General features: G+C 41.3%; 2 protein-coding genes across 2 annotated transcripts; both read left to right on the forward strand.

Moving 5' to 3' along the window:
* The first annotated feature begins 4,327 nt into the window (after positions 1–4,327).
* Positions 4,328–7,343, forward strand: LOC137272206 (insoluble matrix shell protein 5-like). The gene is made up of 5 exons (XM_067804562.1): positions 4,328–4,535; positions 5,194–5,246; positions 5,706–5,830; positions 6,365–6,532; positions 7,199–7,343. Exons 2-5 carry the CDS (start codon positions 5,203–5,205, stop codon positions 7,276–7,278), a joined length of 417 nt encoding a protein of 138 aa, XP_067660663.1. The 5' UTR covers positions 4,328–4,535; positions 5,194–5,202; the 3' UTR covers positions 7,279–7,343.
* On the forward strand, positions 7,199–12,862 carry LOC137272205 (uncharacterized). The gene is made up of 4 exons (XM_067804561.1): positions 7,199–9,543; positions 10,199–10,344; positions 10,983–11,150; positions 12,718–12,862. The coding sequence occupies exons 1-4, from the start codon at positions 9,473–9,475 to the stop codon at positions 12,774–12,776; spliced, it is 444 nt and encodes a 147-aa protein (XP_067660662.1). The 5' UTR covers positions 7,199–9,472; the 3' UTR covers positions 12,777–12,862.
* The last annotated feature ends 426 nt before the right edge of the window (positions 12,863–13,288 follow it).

Genomic DNA, 13,288 nt, shown 5'->3' on the forward strand with positions numbered 1-13,288 from the left:
ACGCTCGAGTTGTCTCCCTTCCGAAGGCTGTCGTCCTATTGTATATTAGTACAATAAATGTTTACGTTGTTTCCTCCTTGTGTGTTGTCATTTTGAAAAAGAATATTGTTACAAAATAAATAAAAAACATCATTTAACCAATGATGGTTGGTGAGTTAAGTTAAGTTCCTTAGGTTAACGTCTTAGGTTAGGGCGTGATTGCATGAGTGGTTTTGGGTTGGTACTGCAAATGCGGGTAGGCAGTAGGGTGAGAGAGTGAGTTTCTACTCCGAAGATATGTTATATGAATCTTTATTTATGCCAGGCATAAAACATTCATACTGCAAATACTTATGACCATAATTGATCCAACAATTACTGGATTTCAAAGGCTTTAGTGTGGATAGAGGTAAATGATTTGTACGGAGCAGGCATGGACGTATATAGATCTTGCTCTCTTCATTTCTCGTCTTTGGTCCATTCTCTGGTTAAATACCCGCCAAACTAACATATTTGGAAATGCCACAACATTTCCTATTATTTTTGGTGTAGGTGTTTGGTGGTAGTTCTATGTATGTGTAGTTGGTTGCTAGAAATGATAACGACTGTTATCGCCATTAGTTTGGTGGTAGTTCTATGTATGTGTAGTTGGTTGCTAGAAATGATAACGACTGTTATCGCCATTAGCTTGGTGGAGAGATTAACACAGAATGGAGCTTTACTGTTACAACTGAGTTAAAGCTATTGCTGTAAGTGAACGTAGAATATTTCTTTTCATTTTTAGTATCGTTTACCAGTGTGAAATATGATTTAACCGGATGTCAATAAATTATGCGCATTTTGTACCAGGATAACACGTGTCGGTTGTCTCTGATAACCACAAATAGCAAGAATACTAGCAGATCGTCCAGTATAATTATTACCAACATTTATCAATATAACCATAAACTGAAGACACCTCCCCTGTGTTGATATTGTTTGTGTGCGTCACTTGTAGTTTAAGGTCGCTAGGGCGTAGTGTAAGTTCTATAGTAACGAGCAGACACTGACGAGTGTGTAATCTATATATGTCGGTCAAGGTAATGTTGTGTACATTCAGTTATGTCACGCTGTTTACTAACTAAAGCTTTATACAATTCATTTACGTAAATGCTTCCTCCATTTGTTATGTTGACACTAAGCGACGGGATACAAGAGTTATAAGATCAAGGATCACAACGAACAAACACATTTTCATTCTGGATTTGTCATCGCACGTTACCGCCATATTTGACGTTTGAGTCTGTCAACTGTTGCACGGTCAGAATTTTAGTTCACTTTATTGTGAGACTGGTGAGATTTCCTCATTACGGGTTATTTAGTCTTACAGTATAAAATATACTGAATTTTGTAAGCGGCTAAGGTTTGTGTTCTTGAACGTCCACGAACCTTATACACTTAGTCTCTTATAGTTCAGTTCGACTCTGGTTGTATTGAGTCCGAGGACAGGGAAGTCAAAATATGATTTAAGTAATTCACTCATACAAGTACAGATTAACAATTTACAAAGGCTTGTAGCCATGACTCTAATGTGTCCAACAGCTTTCCTAACAGGAGACGCATCACATCTTCCTGCACATCATATCCTGCATACATAGGTATGAAAAAGGTGATGACGTAACGTACCAATGACACCAAGTTCATGCGTCTTGACAAACTGCCCGTGCGACTGACACCATATTGGATAAAACACATGCGATATTTGATTTTTTGTTATGGCTCTCTTGTTGGCAAATGCGTTAGATGAATCATCCACAGAGTAGAGCCTGAAACCAACAACAACTATTTTGTGTCCATCTCTAGGAGATTTACATTCCATATTTAGGAGTTGTGTCCATATTTAGCAGTTATTTACAAAAATACATACTTTGTTAAATATTCGATTCATAAATTGTATAGCTCACAATTCCACCATGGCACACATAAAGACGACTATTGCGAAAAAGATGAAAAACACAACAATTTGAATTGGTTTGAAGACACTTGCAAATAGATAGTGGGGCATGGCAACGTGTTGAAAGATTGAAAGAGATTAATTGGTCTCTAGGTAACTATAAGGTGTGATCAGCTCTGATAGCGAGCTAGGGAAATGCACATATGCCCGAGCGTTAGAAAATATTAAAGCAAGATTCACCCTATGTCATTAACAATTCAAATTCAAATATTAGTGCATATGATACAATATAGGATCACTTTGACAAAAGATTCATATTTCACTTCAATCCGTTTGTACCCTTGAGGGCATATTTGAAATCAAACGGCATTTTGCAAAATCTTCATGGTTTGTGGTGGCCATAAGACGGATAAACTGCACTAAAGGTCGAACTAAATATTTATTTGGTATGCATTTCTTTCGAATATTCTTAAAGGATTGCCGTATATGGGGGATCGGGGGATCCTTGGTTCCGTTTAAGTTACACGATGTACATATTCTTGCAGATTTTGACATTTCATTTTATTTGATCTCACACATAAATGTCGTTTTCAGACTGAACACTTATTTTTTATGTACTCCGCTAGCAAGCGAGTAACATTTCTATGTACCCCGCTGAGAATGCCGAACTCATTTGCTACTCCGTGGTACTAATTATTCAACTCGATTAACACTGAATCACGTATGATGTACGGAAATCAGCGAATGCAAATCGATGGAAAGGAGATAACTAGTGGTGGCAACGAATACATTTGCACCTGTGCTTTAAACAATTCAAAACTAACAGTGAGGTGTTCGGTGAGATACATACGTTGTTCACTGGATTTCGGAGCACATGTATTTTGTCCATGGACCCCGAGGGATCAGTGAAAACAACGTATCGCACTTATTACAGTGTGGATACTGTTCATAATGTCATCCACAGGTTTGTCTGGAGCAGGATTCGATCAACCGATGACACAGAAACGCCATGTACTGCGACGGAGATCAAGAGCATACAAACACGTCTGCAGATTGAATTTGAACTCGACAAATGTAATACACTTTATTTGAAACGTGGCAAGGTAACTATTGATGGATCGGTCAGGTTACAGGGGAGGAGTTATTGAGCATCTTGTGGAAGATCAGACCAACACCTGTCTTGGAATGCTAGTTCGAGACAAGCTCCATGACGCCCAGATTCCAAACAAACCTCAGGCCGAGTACAAGCTCGTCTAACGGAAATCTGGAGCTCAGAGTTAAACGAGATCAAAGGCACCAATAATGCTGTGCTAGTCTTTTGCAATTCCTTTGGAGAAGTTGACTGGACAAAAAGGAGATCCAGAGCCTGACCAGAAGGATCAACAGATCTAGAGTTTGACCAGAAGGATCGTGCCATGCAACATATCTAGAGTCCTCCGCCCTCGTTCCTCTCTAAATCGTTTATTGTGTGCTTTTCGCCAGAGTATCCTCTGGTGATGCATTTGAAGACTCATGATGAAAGCAAGAAATTCCACAGTCATTTAAGCATAGAAATGTGGTCGGACAGAATCTGACATTTGAGGTTGATTCTGATGATGGCGATGTACTGCTGGATATCGATGGGAGTTAAGGGGGTTATCAAGTCTACCCAGAGTCGATCTGTTGTGGAGAAACTTTGTGAAACACCATTACATCGTGTGTACCTGTAGTGTCTGGAACAAACCGATAATTCAACTGACTCTTTCGCCTGGAAGAACTCGGCTTGTCTTGAATGGCTTGTCTGATTTTGTTCTTTTTGATAAAGTTATTGAACTTTCAGTCCCCTTTGCGATAAGCAAGATTCCAGAGAGGCATGGTAAATATGCGGACCTTGCCGTTCCAACCTCTCGCTTCAACCCAAGTACACTGTGAGTGATACAGAACTATATTACCCTGGAAAGTCAAAGTGTCTCTGGGAGCTAGGTTATAGTTACATGATTCATTCAACCGAGTATCCGATATTTGGAGTGAGCAGAGGCACATTTGAACAAACCCACTTGCCTGCACTCATGGCGAGACATGTGCTCCGTTGTGGGGCAGGACTGAAATCCTAGAAACCCTCAGGAGTCAAACACGGTGTGACCTGAGCTCTGTCTTAGTGTCACTGGAACCCAGTAACAACGTCGGGATGTAGTGCATGTCAATGACATGTTCTGTTTTTGATTTTTGTCTTGTCTAATGACCATGAGTCTAAACCACGGGCTTGTAAAAATCGCTTTGGATTAATCTGAATGTAGCAACAAAATCTTATGACAAGTTTTCTAAAGAGTCCTAAAATAAATGAATAAATCATTTACATGTCTCAATTTTAGATGTTGGTTATACATGTGTTTCTATATATGAAGCCTTTCGTAAGGTACGTGTGCAGCTCACCTCATATCAGATCGTGTGTTTGTCTAGGTGTATGGAAGGCAATAATGCCAAACTTCGAAGTTTAAACATATGATAGTGTGCTTGTGAACCTCTTTTAAAATATTTTCATCAGCATAAATTTGACACGGGTGGTCTCCGTACAATCAGAGCTATCAGATGTTATCTGAACAGTGGGCTACTGAGAGACAGTTTACCTGCGTCTGTGTACAAGGTAAGTGCATACGCAGTGTGCCACGGTATACTGTATTACGTAGTCCTGTATTAAATAGGCCAGGAACCAAAGCTCACCTTATTGTTGACTCAAGGTAGACAACTACTTTCTCCTCAGCAGAGTTTTTAAACATGTTAGTGTCATGCAAAACAAAGCTAATTTTGCGGGAGAGGTCCGCAAATGTGATGACAACATAGTTTGAAAAGTGCTACTCGTCTCACGCAATCTTGGACTGGTTGTGTTGATATATGTACATACATACCATATTTCACCACATAGTCCCTATATTTTAACCCAGTGATGTTAATACACCCACACCTGATGTTCATATCTAAATGAATAGATCTTATTCCACAAACCACACCTTAATGTAAACCCAACTTTACCCATTGAAACTCCTTTTCACCCCACCCCATATCTAATATACTGACAGAAGCAAGTAGAGGAATACAGGAAGATTCAAGAGTTGCTTTAATATTTATCAAGTTCCATCACCAATTTTTAATACCGCTGTGGGGGAAAATCTGAATATGAATCAGGAAGCGGTGTTCCCTTATTCGTTTGCATATGCAGATGTAAGCGTTATAACACATGAAATGTATCATATAAGGTCAATATTGCCAGTTAATCAACTGAACACACAATTCATCTTTCGCAGCGTACCATCATGAAGTTCCTATTGATTGCTGTAGCATTGGCCGTCTTTCTCGGGTAGGTTTCACAACAGAAAATGTCACAATACCATTTAGATGTCAAACTTCATACTCGCAGTAAAAGGCTGGACCGGTTCTAACTGGTCAGTCACTAATAATAATCTTGATTCCCAGTATGTCTGAGAAGACATGTGACTCTCATCAGATGTTGAAGGCATAATTAGAATTACTTGGAGGATTCACATAATTGTCACGCACACTAAAGAGAGTATAGAACAAAGTATTTATAAGTATGTAAGAGAGGCTTTGTATCGAAGTCGAATTTTGTGTATTTTTCACAACTCACAAAGTATATAAAATCTCAAGATGTAAAATTTTGACTGAATTAGTTTCATCCGGAAAGTCGAACAACTAAGAGAAACTGAATCGATTAAGTCACTGATTTTTGTGGACCAAAGGCTTTTATAGCAATATGCTGTATGTCTGCATAATGCTGGTACCTGGGTCTGTTCTTCAGTTTGGTGAACTGCAACTCTGAACCCCAGAAGGAGGTGATGTTGTTCAACAAGGTCGACATGGACAAAGACCAAAAACTAACAAGAACTGAGTTGCAAGATATCTTTCTCCTTTTTGATTCCAATAGTAAGCCAATATGAAAATGTTGCTAACTCACTCTAGCAGACTAACACATACACCATGTTGTGACTCATTATCACCTTGAAGACTAACACACACGGTGATGTTACGCACAACCACCTTCCTAACTAACAAACACATCGTGTTGTTACACACTAGCACCTTGCAGACTAACACACCCATCGTGTTGTTACTCACTAACACCTTGTAGATTAACACATCCATCGTGTTGTTACTCACTAGCACCTTGCAGACTAACACATCCATCGTGTTGTTACTCACTAGCACCTTGCAGACTAACACACCCATCGTGTTGTTACTCACTAGCACCTTGTAGACTAACACATCCATCGTGTTGTTACTCACTAGCACCTTGCAGACTAACACACCCATCCACATTGCACACATGACTCATCACATGTGACAAACCTTTGCTACTATCAAACACGTTGCAGGTTAACATGTTAATCGTAATGTTAACAACACACTGTGTTGTAAAGGACATTCTGCCTCATATACAAGTGGTGTATTTTGTTGTAGATGACACACAGATCTTAAAGTCCGAGTTCGAGGCTGATTGGGTTGCCAAGTTTGTCTTAGGACCAAAAGCAGAGGCTGATGCGCTCTTCGATGCAGCCGATGCAAATGACGACGGCAAAGTCACCAAGGCCGATCTACCTTTCATCTTCCAGTATTTCGACATGGACAGTGAGTTATGTTTATTCACTTTATAAATACAGTAAATTAACATTAACTCAAACATGCAGTAAATATAGGTCAGGTCAAAAGAATAACCCGTCTTTACTATATCCAGCAACAATTTCTGTTTGATGTGAAGGGGAAATAGGGGAATCACATGACATACTGGAAACAGATCCCTGCACTGTGTCTATGTGTATGTTGCGATGCCTGCACCTCATGTTTGTGTGTGTCGAGATCCCTGCACCCTGCGCGCGCGCGCGCGTGTGTGTGTGTGTGTGTGTGTGTGTGTATGTGAGATACCTGCACCCTATGTGGTGTAAGTTGAGTTCCCTCCACCTTATGTGTGTGTATGTTGAGATCCAAGCACCCTATGTGTGTGTATGTTGAGATCCCTGAACCCTGTGTGTGTGTATGTTGAGATCCCTGAACCCTATGTGTGTGTATGTTGAGATCCCAGCACATATGTGTGTATGTTGAGATCCCTGAAACCTATGTGTGTGTATGTTGAGATCCCAGCACCATATGTGTGTGTATGTTGAGATCCCTGAACCCTATGTGTGTGTATGTTGAGATCCCTAGCCTGTAACGTATTCGTGAAACATGTGTTGGGTTTGGTTTTACTAAATGCCCAAATATTTCTATTTTGAAACCAAATAGAGCAATGTTTTTCAGGTGATGGTTCAGTTGACATGAATGAGTTCCTAACACAGTGGGGCGACCTAACGCTCATCCCGGTCCAAGTTGGCAAGTAGAAGCTGTGTCCCTCGATGAGACATGACATTTGTACACTAAATAAATACCGTAGTGTCTAATCAAATTCTGTACACTATTTGTTTTATCGTTGAAAGCGATCCGTGTCAGTGTATAAGGGCATGTCCAGGTTATCCAACCAACCACCTCTTAGGATACTATATTCCTTAATGTGTCTATGTCTTCATGTAATGTACCATTCTGTGATGATGGTACAGATCCTGCTAAGAATGAAATGACGATGAGGGACGAGTGTAGAGACATCATGTCCACGGCCACGTCAGTCACATTTCTGCAATATCATAAATGACAACATCATCAAACTGGACCGGACAATCCAGCGATCGATATTTATGAACATCCACGTGGGCAACTATCCACGCCTTTGGGGTCGGTGCTAGGATACCGCTAGAGCACATGGGAATTTCCAAATGACAAAAGTGCACTGTGCTTCTCTTTAATCATGGGCGTCATCAGTTCCATTCACCTAGCGGGACGATGGGGTAGTCCAATGGTTAACGCGTTCTTTCGTCACACTAATGGTCCCGTTTCGATTCTTCACAAGGATACGACTTGTAATGCCCATTTCTGGTGGCTGTGTAAAACTATTACGCGCCAAACTAAAGGAATATTCATTCAACATGGCACTAGAAATGGTGGGTTCGTGTTTTATCTTTGTAAACTGACTGACAATGGCATTATGCTAATCATGGTATAAGTATGAATATAGATACTGATTTAAGGAAACCGTGAGCCAGCTATTTGTGAACCTGATCACATGACACAGATAACACGTTGACATTGCCAACAGTATGGTAAGTGGATTTTTTCTTTGTGGATTTTAGAAACCAAACTTGAATAAAACATGTATATCGTGATCACATCTAATTTCAAATACATTTAGGAATAGACGACATGGAATTGTACGTCTTAATACAATTAAGTAAAATTTCCTGTCAGATTAGAAATAAATAAATCATTTGTACACAAGAAGCACAGAGTTCTATAATCTTGTAAAATGCAAACAAATATATACTATTAGCCTACCCAGCCTGATCACGACCAGTCTCTTTTATCTTGAGTGGTACACAAGGTGACAACATAGGATTTGTACAGGGTGCTCGACATACAGGTCACGAAACAGAAACATCGGCTGAAACGTTCGCATGTGAAAAAGGAAATAAATTAAATAATCCATAGAACAGTTTAAATGATGTACAGTGAAGCCTGCTAAATCCGGACAGTAAACGTATTATAGAGATGTTCCGATTACCGGGGTTGAAATTAACGAGATGTTGGTGTAGTTTACATGTGGGTCAGATATCTCAGTGTGTAGATAGCGTGTTATCAGCACTTCTAGCTGGATTGTGGAAGAGACAGGTGTGTTCGGTCACATCCGACAATCAAAGAAACAGGTTAATTCTTGTACTTTTTACCTGTGAACATTCTTCTGATATGACACGGACTGTCCACTGCTTCATTGTATAAAGGATAAAGTCTTTGATCAAAGTTGTCACGTTTGCTTCATTGACACACATACTACCTCTCACAAACACAGTTACACACGCACGCACGCACGCACGCACGCACATACAGACTCTCTCAAGCATACATCTCTGACACAAGGATACTCACAGTCTTGCACCAGTAGACACCATGCACAGTGCTACTACATATACTTTCATTACATGTTAATACTCACTTATTAGCTATTAATAACACGTACTTACAATCAATACCACTAAACAAGATGTGTTTGTCTCCTTTGTTGACGGAGCTGCCTCCGAGCTCCGAGGTGTGAGAAGGTCAGTACCCTTATAACAAAGTTAAATAATGGTATTTGTTGTTTACCTGCCTTTCATTCGGCATTACCAGGAATACAAGGACGGGTTGGCTCTATGTAGAGTGTCAGCGTTAAACTTCGGTAAGGTAACTAACTGGGCTAGCGCCCCAATTGCGTCACTACACAAGTGAAATAACATAAATAATTGTTAAATATGGTATTTTGGGGGTTACCCTTAATTGTTCAAGTACAGATGCCAGTGCTTTTTGATGAGTCTCAATAGGGGCTCGAACCAAGACCCCGCAGAGTCAGACACCTAATCGCCATCACACTAAGTCGCCTAACACTAGCAAATAGCAAATAACACGGAATCCAATGAAGCTGTCTCCGCATGTTATTTAACATACTAACCGATGACATCACACTTTCAGACTAGCCTGCCCGGGATATCGTGTTTAGTCGTCGTCTCGGCTGTGGCCCTGGGGTGAGCAGAGTCCCTGTATGTTGATATGTTGTATTGTTACCATTGTATATCGAGGGTACCTGACATTGCTTGATGTGACCTCCACTCTGGTCTGGTGAACCGAGCGCCTGGGCAGAGAGCGATACGTCGGAGTCCCGTTACATGATGTTACCTAGCCTCGGGGTTAAGGTGGCAATCCCTGGTAGGTTAGTCAGTGTGCCGCATGTGAGTCGCTCATCCATGTATTTTCACCGTGTGAGGCGTCACCCTGGTATTGAATCATTGTTGTTTTTTTGTTTAACGTTGTTCCAACTATATGGCAGCAGACTGTAAATATTCGACTCTGTCTTGACTATCCAGTGATTGACATCATGAGCGTCCATCTGGAAAAGCAGTGGATAGCAATGACAGTCAAGAGACACATCAATGTGGTCACCTGACTGTTGCTGCTGGCTAAAAACACGTGGCTATAGTGAGCCATAGCTCCCGGTAACTTCCCACTATACTTGCTGGTCCCAAAGTTACAGTCCACACATTGCCTACAACAAAAGCGAATATTTATGTAAACACTTGTAAAGGTATTATGAAAGATACATTGTCCGTCTATATTTCGTTTACTGTTACATAATGGCTGTGTTAGTGTTGAACTGACGTATGTGTGGTGTTCGGCTGGCAGGGTGATTGGCCACCCCGGGCGTCCTCCACTCATGGACCCCACCCAGGCCAGGCAGTTGTTTCATCTGGCCGAGATGAACAAGACAGCGGATGGTTTTCTCACCAAGACGGAGGTTGCCGACATCTTTAGTGCATTTGATGTTAACGGTGAGCTCTGACGAAAATAAGTATGGTTTAATGCGGCCCGACGAAAACTACCAGATCTATTGATGAAAAATCAGATCTGTTTCCGGCGGATCAGTGATATCAAGTCTGTATGCGGTATCTAAGTCTGTATACAGTATATATCCGGGTAGATCAGCGATATCAAGTCTGTATGCGGTATCTCAGTTTCTACACAGTATATATCCGGGTGGATCAGTGATATCAAGTCTGTATGCGGTATCTAAGATAGACCAATCCTACATCTGTGTATTGCCAGGCACATATATCACATTCATATCTCGGTGGTTTAATGATATCGACTGTACGTGTACTACTGGCTGAAGTGTATAAGTCCATGTTTAGGTACATTAATAAGATTTTATATATTACTGTAAACACTAAGTTTACTGGCTCATTGTGCTATGGTGGTCGATGTGCAGTTTCTTTCCAAACCAGTGCACGTATCGGGTTCTCGTGTGTTTGGAGCCCACCCTGAACATAAGCATGTCAGCACAATCCCTGGAATCGTTTGTACACTTAAATCCAACATTGTCAAGTGGAGTTATGTCCCCTCAGCCTCTCACTACGGTTCTGATCTAAGTTCTGTCTATATGTCTCATAAGACGTTGCTGTGTCTGCAGGAGACGGGATAATCGTGGAGACAGAGTTCACAGGTCAATGGCAGAGCCGAAATCTCGGCAGCGTCCTATCCGCCGTTTATCTCTTCCACCGCGCCGACACCGACCAGAATGGCGTCATCACCCGAACACCCGACATGGACCGGGTTTTCAGCTACTTCGACCTTGACGGTAGACATTTTGATACACTGATAAGCTAAGAAAACCAGCTGTATGATGAATGTAGACAGTGTTTCACTGTCAGACGGTCCTCTGGCTTGCTGTAGTACGGGTATTTAGGGGATGGAGTTGTCACGATGTCTCGTTTTGCCCAATATGTAGCCAGTGTTGTTCAAGTTTGACACCACTCTTTGCATGCTATGAGCTGTGCAGATATCTCCCAAACGGCGTTTCTTGATTATTCAATAGGAAGTCACATTCATAATCATTCCGTGCGGTGGGGTAGCCCAGTGGTTAAAGTGTTCACCAGACACGCCAAGCACAGGCAAACTGTAGCGGAAATGGGGGTTCCGCAGCATAGGGAATATGACCTGTCTTCTTATATGCGAGCGAAGCGAGCGAAGGGTGCCAACGTACTTCCCTCGCTTCGGATCGAAAATGTTTTTCAGGTCAAAATAAAATATGGCTACCATCAAATTTACACTCACATTTTGTCACTTGTTTGTGCTCTCAGATTTCCTACTCCATGTTTTATTCAACATTTTAAACGCCACTCGTGGTATTCAGATCGTTCTTCGCCTCCATTACCCCAGTCAGCTTCCGGTTGAAAGGAGTGACGGGGTAAGAATAAGCAGATTGTTAGAATTTTCGTAACATTTATTCTACATGAAAACCAATTCTGGCGTAATAGGCGAATGAAGCAGGGGAGGCAACTGTATGTATTCCATATGGAATAATACCCTCCTGTTCCTTCACTCCGTTGAACCTGAAGCTGGAAGGGGGAATGGAAGCAAAGAACGGTCTGATATACCACGAGTTGCGCTTAAAATGTTGAATAAAATATATTTCACGTGAGTAATTTCTCAACATGGGTTGGGAAATGTGAGAGTACAACCAAGGGAAGAAATGGGTATATACCTTTGATGGTGCCGATATTTTATTTTGACATGAAAAATATTTTTCGAACCGAAGGGAGGGAAGTACGTTGCCAACCGTTGTTCGCTTCGCTCGCATGTAAGAAGACCGGTCACTTTCTCCATGCTGCGCAACCCATTTGTGCTACAGTTTGCCTGTGCGCCAAGGACCGAGGGTGCATGGGTACAATGTGTGAAACTCATTTCCGGTATCACCTCACCCATATCCGGTGATATTTCTGAAATATTGCTAAAGCGGCGTTAGATAGAACGCATTCACCCACCAATCATTCAAGAGGATGCCAGATGGATACATGATGTAAAACTGGCCCATGGATTTCTCACACTGACAGCAATAAGTGAAGCTTCATAAAATACCTTCCAGACATCACATGTGAAGTGTGGGTGAGTGAGTGAGTTCTAGTGTGAGTTGACTGGTTTGTAAAATGCTAAATGTAAACGTGGTTGACGTTGGCAGGAATATAAGAAGCGTCATAAAATATATTTCGGTGCTCAAATCTCCAGCTGGTGGGTGAGTGAGTGAGCGGTTGGTGTTTCCTGCAGCCGGAATCACAACAAAGGAATAACGTTCTTGACATCAATCACAACAAAGGAATAGCGTTCTTGTTATCTTAGTTTTCAGTCATATTGTACATTATTTCCAGATAACGGAAAAGTCAGCGAACCCGAGTTTGTCGTCGTTTGGGCGAGTCTGACTTCATAAATGGAGCATACACATGAGGACAGATACACTTTCATTATACTGTGGAACACGAGTAAACAGGAAATAAAGTGTTTCCAAAACCTGAATTCGTTCTTTTGGTGTAAAATTTACGTTTCTGAAAATTAAGGGAGGACTGTTATGAGGTAGACAGTACCTGTAACAGGTCCCACCCCCCACCCCCCCACACTCTTTCACACTTTCGCAACCCCGTACGATAAGCGTGGTACTATTTAGGATCTCACTTTCGATATTGTGACAACACATGTTTTAATATATGGGTTTAAGTCACAGAAGAGTTAACAACAACATGGCAACATGCGAATCACATATAACAATAAACCCATTTAGCGTGACCAACGACCTTTTACGGCACGGTTACAAACAGATGACGACATCATGGCTGCCACGAAATAATGGTCTTAGTTAAAACTTTGTAAAAGAAGAAGAATCTCGGAAGTTCAAGCGTTAATTACATCCGTGCAGCTGTCACAAGGAGCTCGTCACGTACACGC

Source organism: Haliotis asinina, chromosome 2 (assembly GCF_037392515.1).
Source record: "Haliotis asinina isolate JCU_RB_2024 chromosome 2, JCU_Hal_asi_v2, whole genome shotgun sequence".
NCBI classification, from domain to species: Eukaryota; Metazoa; Mollusca; class Gastropoda; order Lepetellida; family Haliotidae; genus Haliotis; species Haliotis asinina.